This window comes from Cebus imitator, unplaced genomic scaffold, assembly GCF_001604975.1.
Source record: "Cebus imitator isolate Cc_AM_T3 unplaced genomic scaffold, Cebus_imitator-1.0 Scaffold84, whole genome shotgun sequence".
Lineage (NCBI taxonomy): Eukaryota > Metazoa > Chordata > Mammalia > Primates > Cebidae > Cebus > Cebus imitator.
The window spans coordinates 4,931,560-4,945,810 of NW_016107399.1; the positions used below are offsets into that span (position 1 = coordinate 4,931,560).

General features: G+C 43.6%; 1 protein-coding gene across 1 annotated transcript in view; it reads right to left on the bottom strand.

The window, feature by feature from the left end:
• The window catches only part of DPT (dermatopontin), a 29,694-nt gene extending 16,197 nt beyond the window's left edge, over positions 1 to 13,497 (bottom strand). The window contains exons 1-2 of the mRNA XM_017534094.2: positions 13,151 to 13,497; positions 765 to 890 (exon numbers count right to left, since the gene is read on the bottom strand). Coding sequence (XP_017389583.1) covers positions 765 to 890; positions 13,151 to 13,455 — 431 coding nt within the window. The 5' untranslated portion in view covers positions 13,456 to 13,497. The remainder of the gene's footprint in view (positions 1 to 764; positions 891 to 13,150) is intronic.
• Positions 13,498 to 14,251: the final 754 nt, after the last annotated feature.

Here is a 14,251-nt window from a genome sequence, read left to right on the forward strand (position 1 = left end):
TTACTATTGGTCCTGACTTTAAAAAGAAAAACGTTAAGCTTTTGGGGCTTTGTATCCTTAGAGATACTGTGTGCCACTGGGTATTTATGAAGTAAGCTGTCTGGTTGCAGAGAATAAGCATGACCTGTGAAGCTGTCCTTGAAAGCATTAAACTATAGAGAGATCAATCACTTAAGTGAGCCAACCTTCACATGTTGACACTTCTGGATCCCTTTGCCCAAGGCAGAAATGCCTGTCTTGTTTTCAGACCAAAAAACCTGGGCCCGTTGTGTTACCAATACCCAGTATAAGTCATCTTTTTTTTTTTTTTCTGTCTATAACTGTGTACTAGACTCGGACCCATGACAGGATTGGTTTCTCCCAAAGAGGGTCTGCAGGAGACTAGGCTCCCAAATAAGCCCTGCAGGCTTGGATGTGATGAGAAGTTAGCAGTAGTTAGGGAAAAGGAGAACAGCACTGTGATGGGAGTCAGTAGGCCTATGCTTAAGACTTGGCACCCCCATAGAGCAGGTGGGTGACTTTGGGCCAGTCACTGCCGGCTCTATGATTGTGTTTCCTTTTCTGTCATGTGGGGGGTTGGATAACCTGAAAGATCCCTCTTGGCACAAACATCCTCCTAAGTCATTCATTCATTCTTGTCCACATGCCAGTGCTGCCTTCCAGGTTTGCGTGTGACTCTCAAGCTGGAAACATGGGCCAGAGCACTTCCTAGGTGCCTCTCCCACCCCAGCAGTCACGAGGGTTTGGTCGGCTGCCAGACTCACCAGCAGGAATATGGGCATCTCTTGCTGTAGCGACAACAGTAAAACTGCCACTCCCGATCCAGCACTGACTCGAAGTAGCGGCTCTGGAATCCTGCTACCAGCCCATTGTTGGAGCACGTCTGGTACCTGAAGAGAACACAACAACCCCAGGAACCTAAGGACAGTGACACATACACAGACCCCTTCCCAAGATCCCACTGCCACAGTTCCACACACTTTCTCTGACCTAGGTTCCTAACAATTTATTCCACTTTTATGCAAACAACAGTCTTTGTTATATTTGTAGAAATAATACAGCCTCTTGATTAAAATTTAAGTGACTCAGAATCTTCTAACTGAAGGAAATTTAGGCAACACTGCCCCTTTATACCTCTTTGAATATATATTTAGATGGAAGCACACATAAATGGGTAGATCTAGAATTTTACAAATTCAAGATTGTATTATTCATGTCATGGAAAATAAAAGATATTATAATTAATTTTGCTGGAATTTAAACTGAAAAGAAGACAAAGAGAAGCACAATGTATTGATGGATTTCAAATAAACATTTCTTCTGCTTAAGAGTAGAGCCCTGGAAATCGAACACAAGGATGATCATTCGCTCCGCCCCTACGCAGCATGCAAAGCCCAGATGGGTACAGTGACTTGCCCAGGGCAGCCCAGTGGGAAAGCTGGGATCGCACCTGGGGTTCTTGCTACTTATCCAGGAATCTTTTGACCACCCACAAGACAATAAGCTCTACACAGCCAGGGCATGTTTTACTCATAATTCTGTTCCCAGTGGCCACCAGGAATCCTGGCTGTGGAGGCAGTCCTTACAGAGTTGCAACAGGCCAGTTGAATGCCTCGAACTCCCTCTAAAGATCCCTTTCCTGTCCTAGCTGCTTAGTCCTAATCCTTCAAATATAGTAACCCGTCTGCTCCAATCCACAGACCAGAAAGAATTTTTTCTCTTTCATTCTACCTGTGCTGCTGGTTGTCACAGTGAGAACCTTTCTAATTAACCATTGTCTTAGTTAGAAATGTACCAGGATCCTTGAGGAATCACCACACTGTCTTCCACAATGGTTGAACTAATTTACATTCCCATTAACAGTGCAAAAGCATTGCTATTTCTTCACAGCGTAGCCAGCATCTATTGGTTCTTGACTTTTTAATAACTGCCATTCTGACCAACTCATTGTGATTTTGATTTGCATTTCTCTAATGATCAGTGGTGTTGAGCTTTTTTTTTATGTTTGTTGGCAGCATGAATGTCTTCTTTTGAGAAGTGTCTGGTCATACATTTGCTCCAATTTTCAATGGAACTGTTTTTTTCTTGTAAATTTGTTTAAGTTCCTTGTAGATTCTGGATGTTAGACCTTTGTCAGATGGGTAGTTTGCAAAAATTTTCCCCCATCCTTCAGGTTGTCTGTTCACTCTGATGATAGTTTCTTTTGCTATGCAGATGCTCTTTAGTTTAATTAGATCCCATTTGTCAATTTTAGCTTTTGTTGCAATTGCTTTTGGAGTTTCCATTATGAAGCCTTTGCCCATGCCTGTGTCCTGAATGGTATTGCCTAGGTTTTCTTCTGGGGTTTTTATGGTTTTTGGTTTTGCATCTAAGTCTTTAATCCATCTTGAGTTAATTTTTGTATAAGGTGTAAGGAAGGGGTCCAGCTTCAGCTTTCTGCATATGGCTGATCTAGCCTCCTTTGTTCTACCATTGCTCACATCTCACTAGGAGTATACTAACTACTTTGTAAAGGCCTGGCATATTTCAGCAAGTTATATGAGTAGAAGGGACTAGGCTTATGGTATGGTGGAAAGGTAGTTTTGTGGGCTGATGTACTAGGATGGTCTATTTTATCCTCATTTCTAGTAATGTGGGTGAGAGGTAATTTCAATATGAAGCACTAATAATCATAAGCAAAGCTTATATGTGTCCAAAGAGAGAAGGTTGCTGCAAGCTAGTGCTCTCTGTGACCTATTCTCCTACCATCACTAAAATGCTGCTTTCCTCTAAAACGAAGCCCTTTCAGAACTAAGCCAGGCTGTGGTTTCCATGGAGCTGTTGTTTCATTGTTTTGCCTTGTCTTGTGTACTCAGACCCCTACAAGGGACAAAGCTCTCATTGTGGTAAGTTCGCCTAAGTAAAAATAACTGTAGGAAGATAAGCTGAACTGTTTCAAGGAGTACCAGTTCTGAAGGCAATCCAAGTTTCACGAATTCCCTACTGGCTGTTGGCCAGGCTGCTGGCCCCAGTGCCTGTATGGGAAGTGTGTGTCACTTTCTCACACACCACCTTAGATAACTCTGCCCTGTGAAGATTATTTGGACCCTAAAGGCTCAGAGCCTAAGAACGTATGGTGAAAGTTAGATAACCAAACATAACCCTCCTCCTCTAGCTTTGGTTTGATTGCCTTCACATTTTGGTAGAGTGAGCCTGCTTGGAGTTTGGTATGTGAAAGCTTTCCTTCCAGAGCTGGATCTTTGTAGGGGTACCTTTTCACACTGTGGGGAGCAGATGACAGAGTGGCTAAGAGCATTGACTGTACTGCTAGATGACTTCACTGTTCTTAGCTGTATCATCTGGGTGGGCTTTATGCCCTCAATAGCCTCAGTTTCCTTGTCTGTAAAATAGGCATAATAATAAAACATATGTATTAAAGTTGTTGTGAAGACCAAATAAGACAATGCATGTAAAATTCCTGGGAAAGTCTTTTAATGCCTAATAAGTTGCTTACTATGGCATTATACTTACATTCTGTTTACACAGTAATTATGAGTCTACTTTGTAAAAGCTGACCCTTGGATCCCGATCTCCAATCAGTGAAACACTGATGGATTCATAGCCCCTCCACCCTGAGCTGCTGTTTAACTAAAACAAAGCTCAATGAAGTTGGATGTCTTAGCCACCCACTTTGGAGCACAGGTACTTTAGTATGCCTTGCCACCCCCAGGAAGTGGTATTCCATTCAGTGTCTGACATTGTTGTCTAGCAAATGTTTAATGGAAAAACAAGGGACCAAATGAGTGACCCGGCTATCTCCTGTTATCGGAGGCAGAATTGATTTTTTAAGAGCTTATCACTCAACTCCATGAAGGGCCCTGAAACTCCCTCCAAGTAGTTTCCATGGATCTTGGGTGAGTGATCCCTTTTCTTGCTTTCATCTTCTTCCTGCAGCTCCATGATGAGGGGGCAAAATAAATATAGCTTTGAGCATTCCTCTCACTTTCACTTTTTAACAAAGCTCTTTATTTAACAAGACTCACCTAAATTCAATGAAACTTGGATTGCCTTCAGAACGGGTACTCCATGAACTGAGCTTTGGCTCAATGCTCTGTTCTGCTTGGAGGAAAAGTACTTGAAGGGAGTCTCAGGGTCCCTCATGGATTTGAGTGAAAAGTTCCTAAAAGTCACCAAGACAATGTTGAATTTCCTGGTGCATTGTATGACATGACACCAGCCCTCAGGAAATGAGAACATTTCCTTAGAGCAGGAGGGCACTGGTACCTTGCTTCCGAGATTCTCTTCTTTCTATCTGAGAAGACGTACTTTTGTTCTCACCACCTCTTTGAAGGCTGAGGCTCAACTTTACTTTCAGAAACTGGAGCGTTGGTAGCCCTGCTCCATCTGACACTGGAAACTTTCTAGAAGGAAAGTGACAAGGTCATTACTCTCCTCTGAAAACACATTTGTGAACCTATTCTGAGAAAGTGGCCTTTCTGAAAATGATTTATTTTAGGGCCATCACCCTGAAAGCTAAAATGGAAGACCTTCTCCTGTATCTGAAATAGTAAAACACAAAAACAGTGGGGTGCAGGGGAATGAGGCCTTGTTGAGGAATCAGCAGACATGAGTTCTAGACCTAGCCCTGGCCTTTACATGCTTTGTGGAGCCTCACCTGAGGCACTGTGTGGAGTCAGTGATAATGCCTACAAAACTCCTGGCCAAGGTAGTAACCAGAAAAGCTAGGACCCAAACTCAGAGGTTCATCTGAGGTCAAAGCTCATGTTCAAGAGCTCTCAAGGAATACAAAAAAAATCCCTTCGAGATCATCCCACAGCTCTGATTGGTATGCCGGACAGGACTTCTTTTTGTTTTCTGCATTCTCTACCAAGTCCAAAGCTATCGGAAAGGCAGAATTACAGAGCATCTGCAAGGTGTGTGAGTGTCTGGTTTTGTCGGTGAACCTCTCTATAGAGTTTGAGAAGTTGGACTTGCTACAAGTTTGGACTTTAGGTGGGGTGGGGATGAGTCAAATGAGGAACAGGGTAGTAGGAAGCAGCACCGTCTTGGTCAAGAGCTCTCAAAATTCCATTAAATAGGCAATACATGGGCTGGTTGTGCTGGTCTTTTTCTTCCCAGTTTCACAGAATCATAGGTGTTTCAAGGGCTTTTAGCCAATTTCCAACCCCACTGCAGAGATGAACTATGAGAAGTTTTGCCCATGATCCAGACCAGTGGCTCACTCCATGTGGCATAGCCTCCTTAACACCCTCAAACCTCTCCCTTCCCCAAAGGTGGATAAGGCCTTAAATTGTACCAAAAGAGTTTTATTTGTTTCTTTTAGAGTAAAGCTTTGATTTTTGTTAATTGTTTTCCCCAGAATAACTCTTTGAGTTGCTATTAAGCATTTATAACAGGGTTCACAGAATTTTAGAATGTTCATTAAGTCTTTTGACAAACATTCACTAGAACTTACTCTATACCTGATGCTGCACTTGGTGTGGAATCCTTTCAGAAGACTGGCACCGATAAGTAGACACTGTGATAATACAGATACTGGAAATAAGTAGACTGGTACCAAAGACAGAGGAGCAGACGAACAGGAGAGTGGGTGAGGGCAGTGGAGCAGTGAAGCAGCAAGGGGTGGAGACAAACTCAGGTGGAGGCAAGTTTGCCCAGTAAAAGAAGCCTTTAAAGTTCTGGATCTCTCTGCTAATTCCAAACAGAACTGTTCCATGACCCATCTCTCCCCTTCTGCTGAATTTATACCTACTTCTATAAAATGAGGATGACAGCTCTTAACCTGACAGTATTATGTAAAAAGTAAAGAGATGTTGTATGTAAAGTGTGTAGCACAGAACCTGGCACAACATACATAATTAAAAGGCAGGGGAAGTTGTAGTGATTATTACTATGATGGTAAAAATATCTGTAATTTAATAGAACGACAGGCTACATCCTAGTCTCCAAAAATCACTTTCAGTAAATATTGGAGCCTACATTAGAAATTGTCAGGATTGAACTCCAACTGGGCAGTAAGATGAGCCTCAGAAAGCACACATCAGAGCACAAAAGACAATACCAAGCCTCCCTTCCTTCAAGGAGTCTTCTTCCCTTGACAATTCCAAATTATACTAACTTTCCTTCCTTGTGACATGTGGATATCACCATCGCACATTTCACCTAACACTTGCTATCACTGAGTAGCCTCATGGGGCTACAGTGCCAAGTTTTTGAAGGCAAACACTGTAGCATTTACTGCTCATCCTCCTGCCACCATGGTGGAGGATATGAACAGTCTCTTTGAACAGTGTTAAGTTGCATACATTCTGCTCTCTTCCTGCCTGCATCTGGGTAACAGTTCTGCTGTCTTTTCCATGTCCAGGTTTTAAGTCTGCTAGTCTGTCTACAAGGTTTTAATACTGAAGCAGAAATGACCTGCAAAACAGCATCTGGGGATAGAAAGCCCTAGCACAGGAAAGAGGGAGAACACCTCCAAATATACAAATTCCTCAGTCTTTTTTGGAAAAATACAGGAGAGGCAAGCCCAAAGGCCTCTGAGAAGATCTAGATTATCTTGTGAGATACATTCACGTCCTGAGAGCAATTCTAGGTCATTCAGGGATTGCATGAGCTATGTTAGCATCACAGTAAATTTGATGTGAGTTTATAAATATCAATTATAATACTTTTTAACCAAGAGATCCAATGCTATCTCTATTAAAATGTAATAAATATTCAAGACACTCATAATGTACACATAATAGACTGTGATTAAATTATATGTTTCAAAAGCAAAATGATATATATCAGAGGCTCTGTAATCTAGCAATTTGGTTTTCAACTTAAGCTTTGTAATTTATCAACTGTATGATATTTGTCTCCATGAGTCTCAGTTTCCACAGAGTAGTCATGATAAAGTAATAATAAATAACCTTTATCATGGGCTTACCCTGCGCCAGGCATTGTGCTTAGCACTATACACGCATTAATTATTGTAATTATCAGAACAATCCTATGAAATGGCTCAAATAATGAGCTTCCGACCACAATCACCGTTTTATGTATAAGGAAACTCAGATTTAGAAAAGATAAGTAATTTCCCAAAGGACACACAATAATGCACATATATTATTTAATTCTCACAACAGTTCTAGGGAGATGTGTTTAAACGTGGAAGCTGAGGATTCAAGAGTTGAGATGACTTGAGTAAAGGTAGTAGTGGGGTTGCATTTTGAGAATTGTTCTGTCAACTCTAAACTTCATAAACTTTCCAAAACTTCAAGATACCTCAAAGAAACACACACACACACACACACACACACACACACACACACACATAGTATCTTAACTATGCAGAACTCTCTTATTGATTGGGAAGATTGGGGAAGATCAGTTCCCAGACAGAAGCAAATCCTCTCGGAGGAGGAGGGAGCTTTTGCCATCCTTACAAAAACAGTAAACAGCCATTTTTGCAGAGCTCAAGTTCCCCTAGACAATCGATTTCCTAGCACTTAGGAGAGTGACCTAGATGGAAAGTTGGCAAGAATCCTAGATCTGCCATAACCCTATTCTCCCACACTCAGCCTTCTTGCCCTCAGAAGTCATCCTTACATAGATTTGATATCTTTTTTAGGTCAGCACTCTCTATGGCTTTATTCAGGAACAAAAATAACAGCATTTTGTATCACCCGCAGCACTGTGGAATCAGACGGGCTGGCTGAGGTCCTCCCTCTGCCATCCGCTAGCCATGCAAGGGCAACCGCCTCATGTGCAAAACACCTGGCTCCCAATATTGTTGTGAAGATCAAACAATATTAGATTTTGAGTAACACATGGGCATAGACTGTATGTTTTTCATCTCCATCTTCCTGGGGCCTGGCAAAGTTTGTGCAAATAAGCATTTGGTAGTGAATGAATGAACAAACGAACATGTAAATGAGGAATACTCTATAAATCACCATATAGATCAGGGTTAGGGCCATCGAACCTATACTTATATAAAGTTATGGATTTCTCTCCTCATTCCAAACAGAATTGCTCCATGACCCATCTCTCCCCTTCTGCTGATATTTACATCTACTTCTATAAAATGAGGATGACAGTTCCTAAACCTGACAGTCATGTTTTTATTCATTTTCTAATCGCTTTAGTCTCACGGCCTTTATTCCTGTTCTACAAGGTAAGGAGGTTGCTCTAGATTGCTCCTGAGACCCAATCCCTCCAGTGCTGGGATTCTCGGATTCTGTTGTATCATGTTTGTGACACATCCCTATATTTGTTTTTTTCAACCTTTTTATTTTGAAGTAATTTTAGATTTACAGAACAGTTGTAAAGCTAATACATAAAATTCATGTATACTCTTCATCAGCTTCCTCTAATGTCATTTTTCATAACTCTGGAGTATCTAGGAATGCTAAGAAATGTTAAGAAATTAACCCTGATATAACAGCAAACTCCAGACTTTGGATGTCATCAGCTCTTCCACAAATGTCAAACCAGGGTAGGTTACTGTGAAGCATTTAGTCCTTATGGCTTTTGAAATAAAGAGTTTATTATTCAATTTTTGAAACTGATCGAAACCTTAAGATTATTGAGAGAATGGAAACCTGATGAAAACTTCATTCTGTGGTGGCAAAGTGTATCAGCCATCCTCTGTGCATGTTTTAGTGATCCTTAGGAAATCTTGAAAGACCATCCTGCACGTTAGTAAATGCAACAAATCAGAATGAGATGTGAACAATATAATTGAAACCCCTATTATAGACACGTAATGTTGAGAATCAAAGATGTAAGCAAAATGGTTCCCCCCTGTGGAAAATCTGCAGGCCTCTTTGCTGAGGCTCGTGGGGACACTGGCTGAGGTTTGTACTGCTGATTTAGTCTTTCACTGCATATCTACTGAGGGCCTGTTATGGACCAGCACTCTTCTAGGCACTGGGGATACAGTGGTGAATGAGACAAAGCCCCTGTGTTCATGAAGCTTATATCTTGGTGAGGGAGACAAAACAAGAAACAAACAAGTCAGGCTGTGATAAGGACGTTGCAGGAAACAAAGCAGGCTGAGGGAGTGGAGATGGTGAGACAAGGTGGGAGAGGAGGTGGTCTTGGAAAGCATCCCCGAGGAAGTGGGGGCTGCGAGTACTCAATACTCAGAACCATCACTCAGGACGACTGCCCTGCGCTACGCTGAGCCTTGATCTTGCTTAGATTAGGGAAATAGTCCGTCCGTGGAAACCAGTTCCCACCCAACCTACTCATCTTCAAACGCACCTTGATGCTGCTATAGCCCTGTTGCATAGCTTCCTTTCTCCTCTTCTCCAGTCTGTGGCTCACCACTGGTGAATTCATAAGCTCAGCTCTAACACAAACTGCCACGCCAAAACATCTCCTTGGGATTCTTTGAAGCCCAGGGTAAAAAGTAGATGCCAATAAACGGAACACTCTTCCTCTGAACTCAGGCTCCATGGGAAGCTGGCTTGCCCAGTATGAGCCACAACAATTCCAGGTTCACTAAACTTTTGCTACCTGCCCATGATGTGCCAGGTGTTTGTTTTTGACTTTAATTTGCTTTAGAGTTTTCTTATACCTTCTGCTACAAGTATCACAGCAACACAAGTAACAGCCTGTGAGGTGGGACTCATGCCTTCCTTTCTTCCTTCTTCCTGCCTTCCTGCCTCTTTCTTTCTTTTCTTTTCTTTCTTATCTTTTTCTTTTCTTTTCTCTTTTCCCAGAATGAGGAACTGAATGCCACAGATATGAGCAGGAGCTGTGAATCCAGGTTTGCTGCATCTAAGCCCAAAGTACCTTCCACCACATAGTAGATCAATCTCATTAGAAAATTTCAGCTTCATCTAGTTCCACACAGGACCCAGTGCCCTGTAGCCTATGCCGACCCAAGTTAGAGCAGATTCCCTGAGAACAATCTAGGCATGCCCTAGGATGGAAAAACAGCACTCATGGGGACCCAGGTAAGCCTCTGGGCAGTTGTTAGTGCCAGAGACCAGCATCCACAGTTCAGAAGCTGACACCTTGAAGAGGTGGGTTTTCAACAGAGAAACTGGTCAATGGCAGCACCACAGACCACTCAGCGATAATGGCAGCACCTTTTAAAGATGGCACTTTGATTAGAAAGGTTTTCTTTTTAGCAGATCCTATGTACTATTGTCAAGTCTGTGTTCAAGACTCCTTCCTTCTTTTAAAATAAACCTGAAAGCTAATTTGGTTATACAAGGCATCCAAACTGCACAAAACCATCAACTGTTCCTGGAGAACAGACAAAGCCTGCAGCCAACATGAAGATGTAATTGCTCCCCAGCCCATAAGCAGTTTCTTTCCTTCCAGTTTTTTCCTGAGACTGGAGCCTGAACTCAAAGGCATAATCATCTTTAAAAGTGCCTCCAGAGGAATTGGTGCTAGTCCTAGAAAAGCTGGATCTTATTGTAAAGAAGTTGTTTTACATGTTTGTGAGTTTTCAACCCTGTGATTAGTAGAGGGGAAGAAGGAGGCAACAGAGGGTGGAAGGAGGAAAGGAAACCAAAATCACTAGACCCTGCACACCCAAAAATGTGGAGCAAGAGGAGGTAGAAGAGATTTCTCGTCTGTCAGCTTTTCACTTGACACCATGGGCCAAATAAAATCATGTTATTTCACCTTCTTCCTCTTTTGCTTTTCTTCAAATAGTTTGGGAGTTCATGAAAAACCAATCACAGTTGGCAAGTTTAAAACTAAACATCATTTGGCTTCTCTCTCTAGCAGGGATGAACACAAAGATCAACAGAATGCAAGAAAAAGCCAAGAGCATTTTCAGGGGTGAGCCACAGCTCTGTGGATCCGTCAGAGATCATGCAGACTGACTGCTCATTTTCCAAATGAGGCAGGAGCCTAGAGGGCTGAGTGCCTGGGCCCAGGTCACACCACAAGTCATTAGAACCAGGATCCAGACCCAGGCCTCCTGACTCAGCACCACGGCCCTTTCTCTAGGGCTTGGGGAAGTGTGGCTCAGTGCTGCTTAACTGTGGCTCTGAAAGGGGCTGTTAGAAAGCAGTTCTGCCCATGTGACGGTGCCCCTGAGAGGTGAGGACTGGAGGGACGGTTGTAGCTAGGTCATTGCTATGCTCCACATTAGGCAGTGCGCCTGGCTGTGAGGAGTCATGGAGACTACCCTCAAGATGAGCCTAGTCTCTGAATCAGCATATGTCAGAAGGGGTTTGGAATAACTAAATCTGCTCATCAGAGGCCATGCGGTAGATGAGGACAGCCCATAAAGGCTGCCCAAGCAGCCTCCACAGCCCCAGTGTCCCAGCCTACTGCTGCCTGTGTGAGCCCACATCCCACCCCTTCTGCAGGCCAGCTGAGCCCCTCCACAGTCCTGGTAACCAAGCAGGGCTCATCCCTCCAGGGCTGGGCTTCTGCTGCGGTCTTGCAGGTCCCCACCCTCTCCAGGATGAAGAACTGCCCTGAGTCTGGTGGCCCTAGCTCTGCTTACAAAGTCAGCTGTCGGGTGGGAGCTCACGCTGGGTGGAGGCAGCAGGCTCTCAGGAACCTATCAGTGTGGCAAAGCACAAACTCTTTGGAGCAAAGACTCTCTGGTCCAAAACCCAGCTTTCTAGCAGAGGAAATACCTGATCTCTAGACTGTAATTTGTCTGCTTATAAATGGCATATACATTTGTTTTGAGCTTTATATGAGATGAACCACATAGCGTGGAGCCTGCTCAGGGTAAGCACCCAATGAATGGCAGCTGTTGTTGTTACTTAGAGGCCTGCACCCTTGCCTGGCTCCTTCATCCATCAGTGTTTCTTCCTCTTGGATTTCCCATCATCATCTCTCTACTGGTTGCGTCCCCCAGCGTTCTTTGCTTTTTCTTTCTTTCTTTCTTTTTTTTTTTTTTTTTGAGACAGAGTCTTGCTTTGCCACAGTGGCGTGAGCATGGCTCTCTATAGCCTCAACTCCCTGGGCTCAAGCGATCCTTCTGCCTTAGCCTCCTGAGTAGCTGGGACCACAGGCTACGTGCAACTACATCCGGCTAACTTTTTTTTTCTGTAGAGACAGCGTCTGGCTATGTTGACTAGGCTGGTCTCAAACTCCTGATCTCAAGTGATGCTCCCTCCCCAGCCTCCCAAAGGGTTTGGGATTACAGGCGTGAGCCCTCATACCTGGCCAGGTTTAATGCTTGACCCCTCCCGTCCCCACTACACTAAGTACTTGTTGGCATGCATCTGGCTTGCTCTACAGATAGCACATGCAGCAGCCCTCCAGGTGGGCTTCCTCCTTTCTGGACCACCTCCCCCATTCTCTCCTCCAAACCTCCTGGCTCCATCTAGGCTGTTGTAAATAATCATCCTAGCGGTCAAACTAGGATGAGCTTCTGACCAAGCCCCTGGGCTGAGACCCAGCGGAGACAATCACATCCCACAAAAAAGTACATGTTCCATGACACTGCCTAGGGCAGAGTGCAGTCAGGGGGAGATAGCACCTCTCTCTAAAAGCCTTCAGTAAACTATTTTCCAGCCATAAAACTCACTTTAAATTCAGACAGAGAGAAGGGCCTCAGTACTCAAAATTGAGAAAGCACATTTAATCTGGGCAGTAGACAGCTATTTAATTTCACTCCCCTTTACCTAAATTTCCTTGCCCCCTCTTTTCCATTCACTTGCTCTACATCAATATTTCTCAGCTCTCTATGCTGAGAGATCAATTGTTTATTTTTATTGTTCCCAAACTACTGTGGGCTAATACTTTTGTAAAATGGTAAAAATAAATTGCTACAAAAGAAAAATGCCATTCCAATGGCACAGCCAGTTTAAATTGCCATAAAGTTTCTTACTTTCAGTTTCTATACATATCTTTTTGTAGTCTGGTAAGAAAGCTTCTTGCAGACCTACCTCAGACCCTGGCCCAAACCAAGAGTAGGTAGAGCTGCTTCTGGAAGGAACAGAACCACAGAGGAATCTATCTCCCATAGACCCTCCCCATCCCGGGTTTTTGCCCTATAATGTAGTCTGCTCAGCAGCAGCCCTGCTCCACCCAGAGCATGCAATGGTGAGGTTTGGGGTGAGATTTGCCCAGGCTTTGGGTACTGATATTCCTTGAGAGTCTAGCCGCCCCCAGGAGGAGGGATATGCAGAGATGTTCCCAGCCCAAATGCAGTGCAGCGACTGGCCCTTACCATTCCATGCCAGCCCTGTTGATCTCTTCCCACCAGCACTCCGTGGGTTCCCCGAGGCTCTGTGGCGTGGGCATGCAGGCGTAGTTCCATTGTCTGTCAGAACCTTCCTTCTTGCTGAAGATGCTCCTCACGGCCACTATCACCTGCCCCTGGGGACACTGGTAGCTGAAGCCCTGACGATTCAGATTCACCCACCCATCATCGCTGTAGTCATGATACTGCTGGTATGGGTACCCATAATCACCGTACTGGCCCCAGGCTATGGTGACCAGTGGCAGAAGCACCCAGAGAAGACTGAGGTCCATGCTGCCTGGGATTCTGGCAAGCAATATCACTCTAAGATTGCTGGTCTGACTGTTTTATATAGCTGCCGCTAACATGTGGCTTCCAGATGTGGATGAGAAGGATCCAAATGCAGTGTGTCATTGCTTAAGCAAAACTTTTCCATGCTGAGATGTTAGCCATAAGCACATTCAGTTTGTTTTAAGGTGGAATTCTAGGAATATGCCAGCAGCATGTAAGTCTAAGAAACTCCCTGGAGAAAGAACAACTTTGCAGGTACATTATAAAAGCCAACTGCTGCAACCGTCTGTAGATACATTCACTTGAAAAACACTGATTAGCAGCATATTTGTCCCTCACCTTTCAGCACCTCACCCCTTTCTGTCCTACCCTCCCTGCCACTAGCAAACACCTATATTTGTTCTCCAAACTAGGCTTCGGGACCGCACAAATACCCAGAGAGTAATTTTAAAACACCGAAATCAGAGACTGAAGGCACAGAATCATCTAGATTTCTGTAAGCCTGAATGCATAAAGTTCTCAGTCCAATATCTTTTAACCCTTGAGTATAAGCATGGGTGTTCCAGTTTGCAAGGCTACTCTGAAAATTCATATATTGCATAAGGAAGTACTATAGGCCCATGGGGAGATAAGTTGGATATGATTTCTAAACTTAAACATTCTACTATGCTGGTGAAATTTGACCCAGTCAAGTCTCAAAGCTGTGCTCTGCTCTCAAAATGTAATGGGTTTAATCTAAATAAACCTACTTTTCATCCTTTGGTATTTTTGCCCACACATTGAATTTTCTTTTCATTG